General features: G+C 29.8%; 2 protein-coding genes and 1 long non-coding RNA gene across 6 annotated transcripts; 2 read left to right on the forward strand and 1 right to left on the reverse strand.

Annotated features, from left to right (window-relative positions):
* Positions 1-507: 507 nt before the first annotated feature.
* LOC111306931 (peptidyl-prolyl cis-trans isomerase CYP21-4-like) lies at positions 508-3935 on the reverse strand. Of its 4 annotated transcripts, none has more exons than XM_022904966.2 (8): positions 3616-3935; positions 3271-3438; positions 3123-3162; positions 2378-2428; positions 2201-2286; positions 1208-1345; positions 955-1105; positions 508-849 (listed from the first exon to the last, which is right to left on the reverse strand). In XM_022904966.2, the coding sequence occupies exons 2-8, from the start codon at positions 3420-3422 to the stop codon at positions 763-765; spliced, it is 705 nt and encodes a 234-aa protein (XP_022760701.1). In that variant the 5' UTR covers positions 3423-3438; positions 3616-3935; the 3' UTR covers positions 508-762. The 4 variants fall into 4 exon arrangements, with proteins under 4 accessions (XP_022760701.1, XP_022760700.1, XP_022760699.1 ...); XM_022904965.2 differs by having other exon boundaries at positions 3123-3165; XM_022904964.2 differs by having other exon boundaries at positions 1196-1345; positions 3616-3903.
* Positions 3936-6709: 2774 nt separating this feature from the next.
* LOC149512715 (uncharacterized) lies at positions 6710-7765 on the forward strand. The gene is made up of 2 exons (XR_016332095.1): positions 6710-6941; positions 7184-7765. It is a non-coding gene; the product is annotated as an uncharacterized LOC149512715 (long non-coding RNA).
* A 2669-nt stretch (positions 7766-10434) lies between these two features.
* On the forward strand, positions 10435-12750 carry LOC111307520 (putative N-acetyltransferase HLS1). The gene is made up of 3 exons (XM_022905538.2): positions 10435-10896; positions 11127-11260; positions 11851-12750. The coding sequence occupies exons 1-3, from the start codon at positions 10711-10713 to the stop codon at positions 12722-12724; spliced, it is 1194 nt and encodes a 397-aa protein (XP_022761273.1). The 5' UTR covers positions 10435-10710; the 3' UTR covers positions 12725-12750.
* The last annotated feature ends 7151 nt before the right edge of the window (positions 12751-19901 follow it).

Genomic DNA, 19901 nt, shown 5'->3' on the forward strand with positions numbered 1-19901 from the left:
ATACCAAAATATTCAATTAAAAATTTTAATTATATATAAAAGTTATTATATTTCAATTAATTCAATTTTTGAATCAAATTAACAAAAATTAAAAATTTTTTAAAATTACTTTTGATATTTGAATAAAATTAATTCAATAATAAACTGATTAATCAAATTAAATCAATTTAATCGATTAATTCTTTTAAAATTAAATTTTGAACACCCCTAATATCGTCTTAGACTTTGTTCGCTAGATTTTTTTGCCATTTTTTTAAGAATTAAAAAGCTAGTAAAAATAAAGAGAAAAAAAATCAAATACTTGAAAACAAATAATAAAAACATCAACCAAATGAAATCTTAACAATTAAGATAAGATTAAAATATTGTGCCTACGAGAACCATACTATAACTTTCGGTTGGTATTACGTAAGGAGAAACATCACCTTACCAACCATCTAATTGTCATAAATAATGCTTGAAGAAAACTCAATTTGACCATCTAAATTACAAAACTTGCATTAATACTAAATCAAAAGGCCAATGCTATCAAACCTCTGTAACCAACCAAAGAGAAAAGTATACAAAATGTCATCTCAAAATACATCGAAGTATATAAACAGAATGGCGATATAAGAAGAACATGCACAGGCTAAGTGAAACCAAAATTAAGTGCAAAAAACATGCAGTCTCATTACAGGGTTAGTGAAGGAAATCTCAATAACATCTCTTCGAGGGCAATAATAATGTAGACAAACCTTTACAGTAATGAAAAGAAAAACTTCAAATTTCCTGTTGCAGCATCACATCGATGATCAACACGGGAGATTTGGGCTGATAATGTTCGTCGGTATCAACCTCTTCAATTTCCTAAATGCGACGTTGGGATATAAAGAGTTCAATGTTAGCATTAGCCAAATAATACACAATCTAACAACACAAATCCAGATTACCTACAAAAGAAAATGTTGTTACCTGAACCACATCTTCACCCTTGATGACACGTCCAAATACAAATAGTTTATCATTTAAATCTGGTATTGGCGCAGTTGTGATAAATAGCTGAAATGCCTTGCTATCTTCTTTAACTTTTGTAGTTCCAAGCATAAAAGCTTCATGTTTTGGACTGGTTAGTTACGAGAAAAGATTTAAGTTTTCTAACTGACAAAAAAAAAAAAAAAAAACAAAGGACACTCTATACGCAAAGAAAAAGTACATTCCAGATGACCTTGTGGTCAGTCTACCGCGAAGCTTCCCTTTTGATGTCCAGTCTTCAATGCCTCCAAGACCTTGTGAATGTCCTCCCAGAATGACATAGTTTTTTATCACATGGTGGAAAGGCATCCCCTTGAAATGCCCCTTTTGACTGCAAAATCGGTCAGTCTTAGGATCTTTGAAGAGTATAACAAATATTGATTTATATTAACCAGTGCATCAAGAAGCATTTAAGTCTCTTCTTTCCCACCACAGTAATCTTAATTGTCACAATAATCATGAGATCAGAATGTTCAAGTTAGAGGAATTTTTTCCAGAAAGTGGTGAATAATTACATCTATATCCCATATTTTCATTTTCGGGTCATATGCATCAGATAATCAACAAGGAAAATTCTAAGACCCGTATTAGAACAACAGCAGCTTTACTGTTGGTAATCTGAATAAATTAAAGTAACCAGGATTAAAATAAGTAACATCTTTGGTGTAATACTTGCATACTAACCAAAGAAGAAAAAAAAATATCATGCTATTACCAACAGCTTTACTGTTGGTAATCTGTATAAATTAAAGTAACCGGGATTAAAATAAGTAATATTTTTGGTGCAATGCTTGCATACTAACCAAAGAAGAAAAAAATATATCATGCTATTAAATAGAAGTAAGTATGCCTATGTACATTTACCTCTTATTTAGATAACCATATAAAAATGTTTGCTACTGTAACAATTCTCAAATGAAGACATATGGCCACAAATGTAAGTTCTTTGAGCAATGAAGGACAAATTAAAGGAAACTCTAATTATCTCTCTAAAAGTGGTGAAATGGGGCAATAGAAAGATAAGAAATGTACAATTAAAGCATTGAAAACATAAAATTATTTGGTCATCAGACAAGGCATTCGATTCATACAGCCTTTTCTTACTCTAGACTGTTAAACAATATAAATCATATTTACGCTAATCAATAGTAATAAAAAAATGTATAAATATACTTGGTAAACTTACCACAAGTCAAGAAATTTGTCTACAGTCTCAGGAGAACCATCTTTGAAGAGTTCTATAGTTATATACCCTTTTGATGTATTTAGAACCTACAAAAAGGAAATGGTTTAACTAAATAAAAAAGGTACAGGGAAATCAAATAAACAGTATTTATGCAATTACTCCATTGGAGAAACTTACAGCATATCCAGGAAGATCATACTTCTTTGAATCCACAATTTCATCAACATGCTGAATCAAAAAACAAAAATATTTAAGGGAGTCAATGAACAGAGCTTTCGACGAACCATTCGTGAAAATATTTTATTTCTATTCATTTATGTTTGTTTATTAAACATAACAAACAATTTTAAACAACATTTTTATATTCATTTATTAAATGAACTGAACACAAATAGAGGTCTGTTTGGTTTATTCATGTTTGTGAACAAGCTCATTTAAAGTTCATTTAAAATTCGTTCATTTATTGTTCGTTTGATGTTTCTTTATAATAATACTAACAAAATTAAATTTTTATCCTTTATCCTAATCTGATTTTAAAGTTTGTTTATGTTTGTTTTGATTCATTTATGCTATTTAGGGTTTATTTGTTTAAATTGATTTGGTTATGGTTTGCTTATTATTCATAAACATGTTCGTTTATAGATGTTTGTGAACATGTTTGTTTAACTTAATTGATTCAAACACAAATCGAAAGCGAACATCCTACCATTTAAACGGACCGAGCTCAAACGAACAGAGTAATTTTATTACTAAATACAAACCGAACCTAAACACCTCTAAAAATAAATGAAGAAACCAGGTACATTCATTCGTTCATGTTTGATTTGTTTACAGCCCTAAAATTATTTAGGGCTTCAACAAAATACCATCTAACACCATGTTTTGTAGGAAGGAAGAAAAACAAGGGGAAGGGAAAAAATACCTCAAATTTTGACAACCCAATTCCTGTTTGTTCCCTTGACCTGCTGCAATTAACAATGGAAACCAATTTACAAGCAAATTAATTTTCAGATGAATAAATAAAGATGAAAAAGAAAGAAGCAACCGTGGATAAGATTGGGATACCAAACCTTTGAAACCAATGCCTGTAAGTAGCAATTAAAGACAATAAAATCAATAGAACAATTAAATTGCAGAAGAGAATTGTAGTAACATTGATCCGAGTTGGCCCTTTCTTCTTTTTGCTTTGAATTAACAGTGCCTGAGGCTTTATCCTTGCCATCTAAGCTTAGCTTCAACTGTGAAATTTCAATAATAATTTTAAATATAATCACAGCAGAGCAGATCCATTACTATTTCTTGAAAACTAACTTCACAGTTCAAACTCCGGCTTGGAAATTTCGAATAAACTGATTAAAAGAAATAAAAAATTTTGATATAATTCGATCCGTTGAATGAAAAAGTTGAAAAGTTACCTTTGAAATTCGAAGGAGTGATTCGACAGAGTTGTTGGAGGTTTGCTTTTGATCGTTTTTAATCTGAGATTAGGTGATGGGCTGGATTTTTTTCGGGTCTGGAGTTGGTGGGCCACCACCGTAGAGTGGTTCCGGATGTGGATATGCGTGTCTAAGGCGACGGTTGTGATCGCATCAGGAGGGCTGATGTTGGAGGTGATGGACAACCGGACTTTGCCTGTTGTTCCCTGCTTTACACGTTGGATCTCTCTCTCTCTCTCTCTCTCTCTCTCTCTCTCTCCTTGTTCTGAATTTGTGCAAAACGCGTTTCGGAAGAATTTGAACCTTGCTTCGCTGGACGATGATTCCTTATGGTCGGTTATGAGATTGATCGAACGGTTGCAGTTTCTTGATTTTTCGTGGGACCAAATCCAAGTACTTGCACTGCATTAAGCATTGGATAAGATTGTAGATATTAGATTTATTCGTACTTATTTAGTTTTGGTTTAATTAATTTTATTATTTCTTATTTATTTTCAGTTTATTTTTAAATCAATTTTATAAATTATTAGTACATTAAATAATTTGTAAATATATTATAGTTTAAAATAAAAAAACATTACTCAATTTTAATATAATTGTTATTAGAGTTTAAAAGTTGAATGATGGTTAATAACGTTTTGATTATTTTAAAAAAATAATATATGTTGGTACTAATTATTTTTATATGTTATTTTAATTTTTGATTTAATATAAATATATTTATAAATATAAATGAACTTATATGTAATAATATTATTAATAATTTACAAAATAAATATAAAATAATATATTTAAAAACTAAATAAATAAATTTAAAAGTATAAGAAATAATATTATCAACTTATCATTATATTTTTAAACAATTAATTTAATTATATGATTTTAAACACGTATTTTTTTATGTAAAAATTTATTAAGATAAAAACAAAAATATGAACAAAAAAAAATTTTGGTTTCAAGAGTGTTAAACTTTAAATAGAGAGTATAAATATTTTTTTTTAAAAGTGACTGAAATACTTATAAATTTTGATTTGAAGAAATAAAGTGTTAAAGAAAACAAATTACAGTAAAAAAATATATAAACTTAACTTTTAAGTATTATTTTGTTTATTAGTTTTATTTTTATTATATTGAAAATAATTAAATAACAAAAAAATAAATTATAAATTATAAAATATATTTCATATTTACGTATCTGAAACAAATTAATATACAAAAAATAATCAGTTTTACTCAATTCCAAATCCAATACAAAATATCATTTTTAAGTATACCTCTATTTATATAATTAAAATATACCAATCGATACCATCAATATTGAAATAAAATTAATAAAATTGATTTAAACCCAACTCAATATAATAAATAAGTTGAATTCCAATATTTATTGAGCGAATTTTGAGTAACATGGAATAGTTTTTCTTATTTATACCTTTAATTTTTGTGAGTCTGACAAAATAGAAAAATGACGTGCATCCTTTGTGATAGAATAATTAAATAATTTATAGTGTTCCAATAAATTTATTATATTTTCAAAGGAATGAGGTTGCAAATTCAAAATTTTGTCTAATATACTCTTTAAAATGTTATAATTACTATAGAAATTTGGGCTTTTCGCAACAATTTTTTCTAACATTATTAGTAACATAATATATATTTAATATTATAAAATGAAAAATGAAAATGATGGAGTTCGAACTTTTACTTTACATATCTTTTTAAGCTTTTTTAATCACTAATATAAATTAATTATATAATTTAATTTGTATAGATATGAATATATTACATTTTGTATTTATGTTTTGGGTAGGATTAGATAAGATTAGTGGAAACAAGAATTTGAATATTGAATTTAAATTTATAAATAAACCGAATACAAATAAACGAATGTATGTTTGTAGTTTATTTATTTATTTTTATAGATGTTTATATTGGTTAAGAAAATTACTCTATTCATTCGTTGAAATAATAAATTATTAGTGTTCGATTCGTATTCATTTAATGAAGTTAAACGAGCCAATTTTTTAATATTAAATAAATGTGTTTACGAACATATATAAATAAGTATATTCATAAATAATAAATAAATTATAATCAAACAAATTTAAATAAATAAATTATAAACAAATATAAATGAACCAACACAAATATAAATGAACATTAAAATAGGATTAAGATAAAAGATAAATGATAAAAATATAATTTTATTATTATTATTATAAACGAATAACAAATGAATAATAAATAAACGAATTTTAAATAAATTTTAAATAAGATTGTTTAAGAACATAAATTGAATCAAATAGACTTTTGTTTATGTTCAATTTATTTAATAAATTAATAAACATAAAAATATTATTTAAAATTATTTGTTAAATTTAATAAATAAATAAAATTTAAATATATTTACGAGCAGTTTATCAAAAATTTTATTTATTTACGCTCTTAGTTGAATTTTGTTTTTATATTCAAAGGATAATAATAGTAGTTACTAATTTAGATTTATTTTTTATATTTGAGGTGGCAAGATTTGAATATCAATTATTAAAATATATTAAGAATCAAATACTCTATTAATAAATATCAGCTTTGTTTGGGAACAGATTAGAATTGTATTATTATTATTATAAGCTTAGTAATTACACAACATATGAAATTGAATTTAAATTAAAATATTCTCATAAATTTGAAATGTTCGTATTGTTAAATTGGTCTCATGAACTTAGTTTCGAATAAATTATTACAAAATTTGGATGTAATTTAATCATTAAATTAAAATACTTAATATAAAATTTACCTATTTATTATAAGTTAAGATTTTATAAATATGATCGCGTCAAAATTTTTTATATTTTTATGTAAGGTAAAAACTTCACATGTTTTCTGCTCTAAGCACAAGGCTCATAATCTCATATAGATTTTTTAGAATTTGAGCTTCACATGTAACATTTTTTTTTTTTATTCTTGTAACTATTTTATAATCTCACGTACTTTTCTTTTTGTAAAATTAAAGTAAATAAAATTTTCAATCTCTAAGGTAAAAATTATCGTATCTAGTGTGTAAGATGGTGACCGAAACTTAAGCATTTGAAATGATTTCAATAAACGGTATAGAAAAAAAAAGAAAGAAAAAGGCACACTAAAATATCATTCGGTATCAGAGGGGTTATAGACAGGGAAGGAGAAGGAAAAGATAGGGAAAAATGAAAGAGAGAGTGACGAAAACAGAGATCAAGCTCGAAGATTATGCGCATTTCCTTGAGAATCCGTACGATATAGCTTTGAGTTACCAGCAGCTTAATCAGGTTTCTATTCTCTTTCATTTCCAATTTTCTTTTCTTTTTGTTTTCTCGTCTGTTTGGTTGCCAGCAAAAGAAAACCATAAGACTGACAAACAAATCTCTAATTATTCTTTCCTCTTCCATTTTCTGTTTGGTTCCATAACAAAAGATCATCTATATGCACGGATTCAAAAAGATTCACAAGCGCAGCAGGGTAAATTTTCGCGATAAATCTGTTTTCGTTTAACTTTTTTTTTTTCTCTCAGGCTGACCTGTACGAAGCGTTGAGCACCATTGATCTGATGAAGCCACAGCACTCAAGGCTCAAGGACGATTTTCCACCGTACGATGATGGTTCTGCACTCACGCTAGAAAAAGTCAAGCAAGACCTTGAAACTCTGCTGTGGCGGAGTGTCCCGTACAATCAATCCAAGTCGTTCATGCTCCTACAGTGAAAGATAATCCACCTATATATAACGGCTCTGATGGCGTCTGTAGAGGCAGCGCCATATCATCGTTCACCATCACCCGTAAAAGGCAGAGATCGGGGAGGAGGAAGAGGATGAGCGCCGCGTATCGTGGCGACGTTGAACAACATAACGATACCGTTGGGGTTGTGAACGGCGTTGAGTCCGGCGTGGCACGTGATCACGATGATGGTCTGATTCAGCCCGAGTCATCTTCGTTGTACGTTGATACGTACAGTTGGCAGTTTTGACTGGATGGTTTAATCCACGTGTCTAGTTGTCATTAGACGGATCGTTTTTGGCTTTTTTGGAAGACTGTACCTGATGCTGATTGTAATCATCATTTGTTTTTTCACTTTATGGGAGGTTAATTTTTCACAATTTTTACTCATACTTATACTTTTTACTCAACGAATTAACTACATAAGTAGTGGCATAAATTTTCCTTTGCTTAATGGTAAAAAAATTCACTATCAAATATAAATTAAAATTAACAAGTAGAATATAAAATTTTAATGATAGGCTTATCATGTAACTATTTTTATGAAATTATGAATTATAATTACAGTTAAACATTGCATTTATATATAAAAAATACTAATAATCAAATGAATTAAATGATTAATAAATTAAAACATAATTAAACAAATTTAATATAAAGTTGAATCAAACTAATAGGATTTGAACCTAAAATTTTAGGATTTTCCTGCTTCCTCTTATTACTAGATTAAGATCTTATCGACAATATGTGAGAATTATTTATACAAGATTTCGTGATTTCGTACATATTAAAATTGTTAATGATTTTGAACAATTAGTATATTTTGTTGTTAGTAAAAAGAAATTTAACCATGCTTCTCACATGTTATAAATTGTTAGGAGATATAATTTGCAAAGGGTATTTTGGCATGAAGAATTTGATTGATTCTTTTTAATTAATTTGAGTAGTAAAAAAAAAATTGGAAGGCTAGAAGGCAAGTAAATGTATATCTTGCAAAGGGGCTGATATTGTGCTATAAATAAAAATGAAGATGATTATGTTACAATTGAAACTGCCTACCTAGCTGATGAGCAATAAAAGTTTCAGAACTACAAAAGAAATTGAAGAAGCAATGCCAATGAAAGGTTGTTGCTGAACAACTTGAGGACAACAATGTTGAATAATTGGTATTTATACATATATATATATAGTCAAATATCCTTGAACATTGATTAATGCCTGAACTTTTCCTTTTTGGTAATTACGGTAGATGAGGATTCAATTCTGAATCTTGATTATTAAAATTAAAACGTCAACATTTTATCTATAGATCACATGATTAATGTACGGAATTTGTCATTGGATTTAGTCCTTCAAATCCATAATTACTTGTTGACATCATCTTCACAGAAAAGTAAGACATATCACTTGTAACTAGTTTCATTTATTTTCCCTTTTAACTTGCTGTTTTGTTAGGTCTTTGAACTGTGGCGACTGGCTTGTATAAAAAATTTCTGTTTTGAGATTGTGGAAAAACTGCCAGATCCGTTGAAAAAATTGTCACTCTACTCATTACCAGGTTCAATTTTATCATGAAATGATCACTGTTGCTTGCTCTGGTTTAGTTAGAATTGAATCACAAAAGAAAAGTTTTAGTTTTGAAGGGCAGTTCACATATATATATATATATATAAAAGAAAAGCTGAGTTTTCAAAAATATGTGATACTATGATGTTATTATTTCCTTCCATGTTGCATGGAAAATCCATGTTTTGTCGATGGAGATTCTACCACATCAAAAGCTGCTGCAAAATGTTGGGATTTTGTAATGGACAAAAAAGGGGCAATTATAAACTCCAAGACTACTTTTGACGAACAGCTTTGGGATGTGATTTGAATTGAAACTGGCAAATCACAAAAAAGAAACACACAGAATGATTGATGATGATGATGATGATTCATATAGACATTTTCCTAGCTAGCCTGGCCAACCCTTTTCACATGGGATACTCATATAGACTTCTGCCATTGCCATTTCAAATAGCGGTATATATAACAGAGAATATATTAACTGCAGAAACAACAAACTGAATAACAACATTTGAATGACTCGGATTTTAGCACTGTGGCACCAAGCTTAGCCATCAATCTCTCTTGGAACCTTCAAGAACAGATAAGGGCAGAAAAAAAAAAAAGATTTAACATTTCATTTTCTGTTAAGAAAAAGCTGTTGCAGCCTGCAGCAGAGAAAGATATATCATAATCCTATACATAGCTTAGCCTGTAATTGCTTATATTGTACATTGATGTAGACTTGGAAGATATGTATGTATATGTATGTGTGTATATATATATATATGTAGAAAGTTGCAATATCACCTTATGTCTTGAATTCATACATCAATACATATGTAATAACTGAAGTTTAGCTTAGTTGATTTATGCAGTCACCTTTAATGCGTGGCAGATTGGAGGGGTGATAAGTTTTGGCAATTCTTTCACCTTGAACCTTATCTGATTGAGAGCCAAACTTAGGAAGAGTCTAGATAACATTAATTTGCATATATAACTTAGCATGTTCTGTATCAGATTGCAAATAAGTGTTCTAAACTCCTCTTTATGTTAGCCTAAAGTATGTTCGGCTAGCTGCTGGCCAGAAAGACACCATTTACTATTTCTGAACCAAAAACTAACATAATCAATGGATTGCAGCAGGGTTTGAACGATGATATATATAGGTCAACCGAGGCCAGAATATGTATCAAGACGATAAAGTAATTAATAAGCTTCTCTATCTCTCTAGATGATATAGTGACAATTGGCGTATGTACATAACTATTTATTGAGCTGTCCTTCAAGGTTTGAACAGAAGAAATTAAGGGAACTGACATGGAAACATATACAAAAACATGTGAATGATTACAATGATTCAGCGAATCACTTGATGACACCGTTGTTCCATTTTTGTGGTGCAGGCCATGTAGAGCGTTTACCACTTATCGTCCTTGTTAAATAAGAAAACGACTCTCTCTGAAACACTGCCAGCTGCTGCTTTTCTTTCACGCATCAGTAAATTTTAAAACTACCTTGCAAATTTGCTCACAGAAAAAACAAGAGGTTGTATCCACAAAAGAGGCATCAATTTTTCGTGCAACTTGATGAGATGGAGCTCATAGAACTCGAAGGATAAAGGGGTAATAAAATCTAAAACAATTTCTCTGGTATATATAAGATTGAAAGTGAGTTGATTGTGGCAGTTAGCCTATTCAAGAAAGATTCAGTGATTGAAAACTTTTATTTCCCAACTTAGGCTGAAACCCAACTTGTTTCTTTTAAGCCAAGAGAAATGGTTGACAGCATAGGAGATAAGGTTCTGGTTAGGGAATTTGATGATGGCAGAGATATTGAAATGGTGGGGAAGCTTGAGAAAAAGTGTGAGATAGGGTCTAATAATAAGGGGACCTCCATTTTTACAAATATGATGGGTGACCCTTTGTGTAGAATTAGGTTCTATCCACTTCATCTTATGCTGGTGAGTGATGTCAACTTCAAACATAGAACCTAGATATCATTTTTTTTTACAGTTTCTTACACTTTATCTCTCATATGGAATAAACATTTCTAATGATTTGTCAATGTTTCCTTATAATACATGGTTTACTTTCTTTAAGGAAACCCATTGTCCCCATTGAGATCATTGTTGATGTAGATATAACTGATGAATGGCGTATGACGGCTGGTGTGCTTCAAAATGGCCTACAGGTAGCTGAGCTGCGTCAAAATGGGGAGCTTGTCGGAGTAATTAGAGGCTGCATCAAGTATGTGGGGACTAAATTTGGAGGAGCACATGTGAAGTTGGGTTGCATTCTAGGCCTTAGAGTATCTCCTAGACATCGGTATATTCTCTCTCAGCCTCTCTTCCTGCACAACGTCAATGTGAAGTCACTGTTATCTTTTTACAATCACATGTCTAGAGCACAACACTATTTACATTTATGAATAGTACAAATCAATGGATTTTATTAATGGTGAGTATGACAAGATCACGTGAAGATAATTAAAACAGCATGATCTTCCAAATAATCTTCTGCTTAATGCATAAAAAAGTTCCTTTTTCTTCTTATTCCTTTCTTTTTTTGAATATGTTTGAACAGATTTTGACATCAAATACAAACTTTGGAAGTGTAGATTATCAATTTTAATCATAGAGAAATTTGTTCCAGTACTTCCAGTTAATGCTATTCTTGAGGAATTAAACATTTAGGAGTAAATTAATAGTATAGCATTTAGGATGATATATAATGATTATGCTATAAAGTACGACATTTTGCTTTCACACCTAACTACCATTGAGTTGATTGCAAGCTGCTTGGATGTGTTCATTTTCCCCTTAAATGTATCCTAAAATTAATCATATTGATAACTAATTATGTATTCTTTTGGCAAGTAACATAATGTATATAATTTCCATTATAAACAAATGTAGGCGAATGGGGATCGGATTAAAACTTGTGAGAGCAATGGAAGAATGGTTGATAAATAATGGAGCACACTACACTTTCCTAGCAACAGAAAGGAACAATGTTGCCTCTACAAACCTCTTCACTGCCAAATGCAATTACAGAAATTTAAGCTCATTAGTCATATTTGTTCAACCAATCAGTTTTGCAATGAAGGGTGGCCTCTCTCAAGATATTAAAGTAGAGAAGTTGACTATAGACCAAGCAATTTCTTTGTATGATAACAAGCTCAGAGGCAAAGATATATATCTGACTGACATTGACGCAATCCTGAAGGAAGAGCTGAGTCTTGGCACATGGGTATCTTATTTCAAACAAGATGAATGGATAGGTTTGCACAGTAAAGAGAAGAATAATGAAGATATTATTAGTACAAGTCCAGGCTCTTGGGCCATGTTTAGCATATGGAATTCTTGTGAAGCTTACAAGATTCATATCAAAAAGTCTCATCCATTGAAGTTTTTTCTTGAAACTTTAAGCCACGCAAGAGACAAGATCTTCCCTTGCCTTAAGATTCCAATATGTGATTCAGTTGAAAAACCATTTGGTTTCCTATTTCTTTATGGACTTCATGGAGAGGGAGAGAGGCTTGGGGAGCTCATGAAATCTGCATGGAGCTTTGCATCAAGATTGGCAGAAAATGTAAAGGACTGCAAGGTGATCATAACTGAGTTAGGTGTCTCTGATCCTCTCATGGAACATGTTCCCCATGAGTCATCTATGTCACGAATCGATGATCTCTGGTACTTGAAGAAAGTGAACGGATCCATCAATGATGAGGACGACCTAGGAATGACGGGAGAACTTGGAAATGTGGTTGTTGATCCGAGAGATTTCTAGAGTTCTTCACTAAATGTAAACTGATGTTTCTTATGGGGTTACCTGGAAAAGAAAAAAAAAAAACTTAAAAGCTTTTGTATTTTTACCTTGTTATATCAATATTTAAGACTCCAATTGCTTTCTCCAATTGCTTTCTCATTTGTATGCTTAATGAAATTTTCAAGTACCAAATTAATTTCTAGAGCTCAAAAGTCAGTCAAAATTTGATTCCTGAGTTGGTAACCCTACTGCCTCGTATATCAACAAAGTTATCAATGAACATACCTAAAGAAAATGAGAACACAAAGATTTTGGAAATGCAATGCTCACAGCCTAATTCTATTGAACTGATATATTTTCTAGTGATTAGTATACAAGTTTTAAAATACATACCAGGTTACAAAATACAAAGGAAAAATACATATATTTGAATTTTGAACATAAACCTTATCCAGATTAACTAGATTTGATCTTCAGATGAGATAGGATCTGCAACTTGATTCTCTATCTGGTTTCCTTCAAATATATATACCGGCCTTAAAATTGCAATCCCATTGGACTTGAGAGAGTAGCTAGGGAAGAGTACGATCCCTTCTGATTCTGGTTGGGTCAAGAAATGAATCCCTCAGAGTCAGATATGATAAAAGTAGGGCCTGCTGGATCTCGTACAGGAGAACCATGGGATGAGAAGGGTCATTCTGAAATCAATGAAATATATATGTCACTATTAATTCTATACAATTTCAGTATTTTTTCCGAGCTACATGGAGAGCCTGGGGGTCGATTCTTCCATGTTGTAAGTCTTTAAGCATTTTCCTACAAAAAGGCTCGCCCTCGCACTCCCTATATGTATAGTTTTTTCTTTAAAATTCTTTGTGTTTTCTGTTTGTACTAAGTTTTAACGTCGAAAATGTTGTGTACTCTACAAAACAAGCACATCTCAACTATCCATCAGAGTATATTACTGGGATAGCAGGCAATGCTAATTCGTATATCAGTTCACTTGCCATTGTTACGAATATAACAACATATGGACCCTTCGGTTGCCAAACGAAGGCTAATGGATTTCACTTTCGACTTGGTAATTCACGTTTGTTTGGTGGATTTTATGGACACTTTTTAAAAAGGAATAATGGTACAGTATGTCTCAGCGCCCTTGGCATTAATGTTAAGCCCACCAAAAATCTGCCAACTTACACCGAAGATAATGGCAGACCTGTGGTTGTAAAACAAAAAAATATTAGGGTCATTGCCTGGAAAATGAATGGTTCAATAAAAGATATTTTTCTCAAGAGTTCGTCTAAAGTTAGTATGATTATAAATAGTGATATTGTGTGAGAGTTTGAGTGTTAATTATTTTTTTATATGCTTTTAATTGTGTACAATAAATAAATATTTTTTATTTTATGTCTATGGTTTTTTTTTTTGTCTTTTAATTTTTTGTTTTAATTGATTTGCTAACGATATATGTACGTTAATGATTTTATTATTCGTATATTTATGACTTGAACATTGATAGCATAATTAACTTGTTTTAATTCCTTAAAATTATTTTTTAATATATATTATTTTTATAGTTTAATCTACCTCTATAATTAATTTTTCTTTTATATTTTTTTCTAAAATTTTATAATTATTATTTTTATGAAAAAAAATAATATAAAATCAAATGTCAATAAATTGCACATTCTTCACCAACAATTAGCATTATGTAGTTTATTAAACACCTTGAATACTTCAATTGGACATGCTAACATAGAATTAGATGATTTAGGAGTGGTAGAGTTAACAGTAGATCAGGACCAAATTGTCATAAGAATTGTATATTTTCTTTAATATCTATATTAAAATGATTTAATATTTTCAATTATATTAAATTATTAACTTTTTTAGGTCATCTAGGTGATTGGATAATATAACGTGAATTATTCTAAATTAAGAAATATTAAATGAAGTAAGATTAATTATTTTTGTTGAATTCTTTTAAGGCGTGACAAAATTCATTTGAACCAATTTTTAATTAATTCAAAAAAATTTATATTGATAATACTGAAAACGAAATCATTATAAATGTATAGATGATATATAACAAGTTTGTTATTATAAGAAATGAAATTTTCTTAAAAAGAAAATGTGACAACTATCAAGGTTAGAAATTTATTTTATTTTAATTTTTAAAATTGTCTTTTAATATTTTTTATACAATAAAAACTTATGTATAATAAAAATTTTTTAATAAAAAAATTAAGCTTGGTAGAACATACAATTACAAACAAACAATTGAAGTACCAATAGAAAATTATCATAAGATAAAAAAATAGATGAAAGATTCATTAATTATGCATAAATTTATTTTTTCTATATAACAAAAAATGTTAGTATTATATAATATTTCAATGGAAAGTATACAAATATATTTATTTCATTGATGGCATCTATTGCTATTTCAAATGCAAAGTAAGAAATGATAACGATAAAATGATGGATAATTGTGACTGGGATTGAATTTTTAAAATAATTTAATGATAAGGAAATTAAAAAAAATAAAATTTGTCTTTCAAATTCAGAATAATAAAAGATAAATCTAATCAATTTTAATGGAGATGTGTATTTAAAATTTATGATACACACATATATATATATATATATTTATATATATTCTTAAAATTTGGCTAAATTTAAAAAAGAAAGATAAATTCTAAGTTTGATATTTTTGAATTCAAAATTTGTACAAAATTTTCAAATTTTCATAGATTTTCGATCTAAATTTAAATAATTTATTAAATGTAATTATTTTATAAATAAATTTTAGAAGATAATATATCTATGAGATTTTTAAATTTAAAAAGATATAAATATATTTAGATTATTAGAAAATCCTAAAAAATAATATATCTAAATTAGATTTTGTCACTAACAATTAAAAAAATATAAGAAGTGGTCATTTATTTAAAATTTGAAAGTTTTGGATAATTAAATAAAATTTTAAATATATATTTATGATTGTAGACACCCAATTTGGTCCAGGCCCGGATCAATTGGGCCTGGTCCGAATGGGTAAGCCCAATTTGGTTTTTATTTTGTAATTTTATTTTTATTTTTATTTTTTTTCTTTGTATTTTATGTATTTATTATTTATTTATTATTACTATATATTAATATATGTATATCTTTATTTATTTATTTTTCTTTTCTGTTAATATCTATATATGTATTTTATTTATCTAGTTATATATTTATTATTATAATTTATTTATTATTTTTTTTACTTATCTTGTAGTATTTTTTATTTATCTTATTATTATTTTTAATTATCTGTTATATTTTTTTTTCTTTTTCTTTTTTCGTTTATCTGATTTTTTTTTTCATTTATCAGATTTCTTTTTTTCTTTTTTTGGGCTGAGATTGAATTCTGTTGAAGAATCCTACCGAGAATGGGGATTCAATTAGAGTCCAGATTAGATTCAAAGATTGAATCCCCATCCAAAAAAGAGTAGGGATTGATCAGAAACTCTTCTGATCAATCCCTATAAATAGATGCAGAACACAGAAGCAAAAGAGAGAGAAAAAAATAGTAAGCAAAAGCTACTGATTTGAGAGAAAATGGGCGTGTAGAAAATTTTTGAAGGCTAAGAAAATGTTTAGAAGTGTTCTGAAAATTAGCAAAAATTTTTTGAAGATTTTTTTTCTGGAAATTTTTCGAAAATTTCATATTTCGGTTGAATTTTCTGACAAAAGTTGCATTTTTCGACGACGATTCCGGCCAACTTTGAAGTTTTCGGAGAGCTGTCCAGTTTTCGACGAAGGATCCCAGAAACCGACCAACTTTTCAATGAACTTCCGACGAAAAACCCAGATTCCGGTGAAATTTTTCAGAATCTGGTGAACATTCAATCGGAGTTCTTCGACCGTTTTAGAGAGAAGCGAGAGAAAAAAGAGGAAGAGAGAGAGGGGAGAAGGTTTCTGTCAAAAAACAGAGGGAAGAGCCTTATATACCATCCCAAAATGACGTTGTTTTTGCCTTAAGTAACCCAGAGGATTCGCGCGTTTTGTCGAGATTCGACCCGACCCGAGCGTCGACCCGCTTCCTAACCCGAGCGTGTCTTCCCCCCTCCGAGCCGATAGTCAAGCCGAGCCGAGGTCCCAAGCCATTTTTTCGAGCCGTTTCTCTTCCTTAAGCCGAGCCGAACCATACTCTGAGCCGCTCTAGGTTTTTTTTTTTGAATTTATTTATTTATTTTTATTTATTAGATTAGGTTTATTTAATATTTTTTTATCTTTATTTTATTTTTGTTTTACTTTTCTTTATTTTTTTAATTTTAATTTTATTTATTTTCACTTTTATTTTGTTTTATTATTCTATTTTCTTTAAATAAAAATAAAAAAAAATATTTTTTGAGAAAAGTTGAAAGTAACAATTTTCCTTGAAAATCAAAGTTTCCAAAGAATATTTTTGGAGAAAAGTTGAAAGTATCAATTTTCCTTAAAAATAAATTTTTAAAAAAAGCGTTTTTGAGGAAAAGTTGAAAGTATCAATTTTTCTTAAAAATAAAATTTCAAAAAAAATATTTTTGAGGAAAAGTTGAAAGTATCAATTTTTCTTGAAAATAAAAGTTTCTAAAAAAATATTTTTGGGGAAAAGTTGAAAGTATCAATATTTCTTAAAAATAAATTTTCAAAAAATAAATTTTTGAGGAAAAGTTGAAAGTATCAATTTTCCTCGAAATTAAAGTTTCAAAAGAATTTTTTTTTTTTGGAAAAATTGAAAGTATCAATTTTTCCTGCACAAAAACAATCATATTTTTCTTTTATTTTTTTTAATGTTAAATAATCCGACGATGGAGCCTCTGTAAGTGAAACAATAGTTTTCTTGCATACTCCTGAGGTGAGGGAATTTTCTCAATTTTTTGCTAAAAGTATTAGAGTCAATTAAGAATAATTTTTAATAATTAATTACTTGGTAAAATTTTAAGGCTCATTGGATAACACAAATTTAAGGTGGTACCATCTTTTGAAGGACGTTGTGAGGGTGCTACAACCTTTCTCACACGTAACCGAACTCCCGAACTCTGTTCTGGTTAGTAGACCTGAACCTATTCTTTTAGGGACCCTTAAACTTAGGTGTTCCCTGAAAGGACAGATTCTTTAGGTGACCAATCGCACTTAGATAAAAAAGATTGATGGCGACTCCCTTAAGTCAATGTCTAGCGATAGATCCCCGGATCTAGACATTATGATAGCTTGGTGACTCCGCTGGAGAATTTAAGAGTTAAGCCAGCAAATAATTTGTGTTATCCAAAAGCCTAATAAAATTGAACCTGTTTGTATATATGTGTTATTATTCATTCATGTTTATTTACTTTGTTAATTATGTCATTCATGTGCATGTGCATAACATGAGCTCTATACCCGAACTCCGTCCCTCTAAGAGGAAGTAAAGTACCTATTACTTTCGTGAGGTTTAATGCATCCGCAGTGGCTAGCGAAATACTCCCACTCAAATTGAACCTTTTTCGCTTGTAGCCTATAATGGGTGAAGATTAGGGTGCCTTACTAGTCTGTGATGGACAAGGATGTAAGGAGCAATTTGAGGACCTTTAGACTTTGACCTTGAACCACATATAGTGAACCTTAGAAGTGCCTAACCCTAAGATAAAGCCCTTTCTACCCAATGATAGATATACCCTAAAATTAAGACATAAAAAGAGAGTTTATCTAGTCATTTTGATTGTTTAACTTTGTGCATCATTTTCATTATCATATGTAACATTATGCATCAGCATCATTTTTATTTCATCCATAGAACTAACTATGTTGTTTGTCTAATTGTATGCATCTGCATTATTTTCATGATCATATTTTAACATAATCATTTGCATCCATTTCATATTAGATTTCATTCAAGAAAATATACATTTCATTCATGCATCAACGTATCATACATAAAGCATAGCATAGCATTTTTAATCATATTTATGGTGCTAGAGGTGCAAGGATAGCTCCACCAAGCAACTCCACTCACCAATACAACACAAGAGTTCGAGCCAGGTAAATGAAACAAGAAAATTCTAATCATTTTGAGAGATTAGAGAAAGCTCAAGAGAAGTTAGAAGAAGAGTTGAATAAGATATTAGAAGCTTTGAACAAGCTAACCAATAGGAAGGCAATAGAGGAGAATGCTAGCCAATAAGAAGAGGATGACCCATTGTGCCCTTCTGGTTTCGAGCCACATCAAGCCTAATCTGCACAAGGTTTACTACCATAGCGGTTCACCTATCCTGTAGGGTACACATGTCTCAGAATGCCATCAGCTTTAAATCAATGACAATTCTTATCTTTACTGAAAAGATAGTAGAACCAATATCAGTCTCTAATTTGGATGATTTAGAAGAAAAATTGAGACCTAAGGAGAATGAGACTTTAGAAGCCTCAAAAGCTGAATAGAAGATGAACATGTTAGAGAAAATGCTACGAGCAGTGGAGGGAGTTAGTTTTTATAACTCAGTTGATGCTACTGGGCCATGTTTAGTTCTTGATATGATTATTCTTCCAAAATTCAAGGTGCTGAAGTTCGAGAAATACGATGGTACAAAGTGTCCAAAAATTCACATTACTATGTATTGTCGAAATATGACTACCTATTCCAATAATGAAAGCTCTTAATGCATGCATTCTAAGACAGCCTCACTGGCTCTACTTTTAGGTGGTATGTCTAATTAGACAGGAATCGTATTGGTTCTTGGAGCGATATGGCTTATACTTTCATTAGTCGATACCAGCATATAATAGACTTGGCCTTTGATCATCTTTCTTTATAGAAAATAAATAAGAAAGTAACTGAATCATTCAAAAAATATGCCCAATGGTGGAGGGATATTGCTTCTCAAGTACAACCTCTTTTGACTGAAAAAGAGACCATCATATTATTTGTCAGTATTTTAAAATCTCTTTATTATGAAGAGATGATAGTAAATGCCATAAAGAATTTCGCTGACATGGTGATCTCAGGTAAAATCATTGAGAATGGCAAGCTGAAAGGAGAATAAACCAAAAAGATACCCAAGAAGAAAGAGATTAAGCTCAAGCTGTAGGTTTTGACAGATAATTCAGGGGATATCAACCTTATCTACCCTCAGATTACTCTTTATACTATCCTACTGTGAATAATGCTTCATCTTATCCATACTAACTGGCCCCC

Source organism: Durio zibethinus, chromosome 22 (assembly GCF_047325235.1).
Source record: "Durio zibethinus cultivar Kanyao isolate XHJ-2024 chromosome 22, ASM4732523v1, whole genome shotgun sequence".
NCBI classification, from domain to species: Eukaryota; Viridiplantae; Streptophyta; class Magnoliopsida; order Malvales; family Malvaceae; genus Durio; species Durio zibethinus.

Coding starts and splice junctions, on each gene's coding strand:
- LOC111307520 (XM_022905538.2), top strand. CDS start 10,711: ATGGTTGACAGCATAGGAGATAAGGTTCTGGTTAGGGAATTTGATGAT. Junction 10,897..11,126: donor ATCCACTTCATCTTATGCTG/GTGAGTGATGTC, acceptor AATGGCCTACAG/GTAGCTGAGCTGCGTCAAAA. Junction 11,261..11,850: donor AGAGTATCTCCTAGACATCG/GTATATTCTCTC, acceptor AAACAAATGTAG/GCGAATGGGGATCGGATTAA.
- LOC111306931 (XM_022904963.2), bottom strand. CDS start 3,422: ATGGCAAGGATAAAGCCTCAGGCACTGTTAATTCAAAGCAAAAAGAAG. Junction 3,166..3,270: donor TACAGGCATTGGTTTCAAAG/GTTTGGTATCCC, acceptor TGTTAATTGCAG/CAGGTCAAGGGAACAAACAG. Junction 2,429..3,122: donor TTGGGTTGTCAAAATTTGAG/GTATTTTTTCCC, acceptor TTTTTGATTCAG/CATGTTGATGAAATTGTGGA.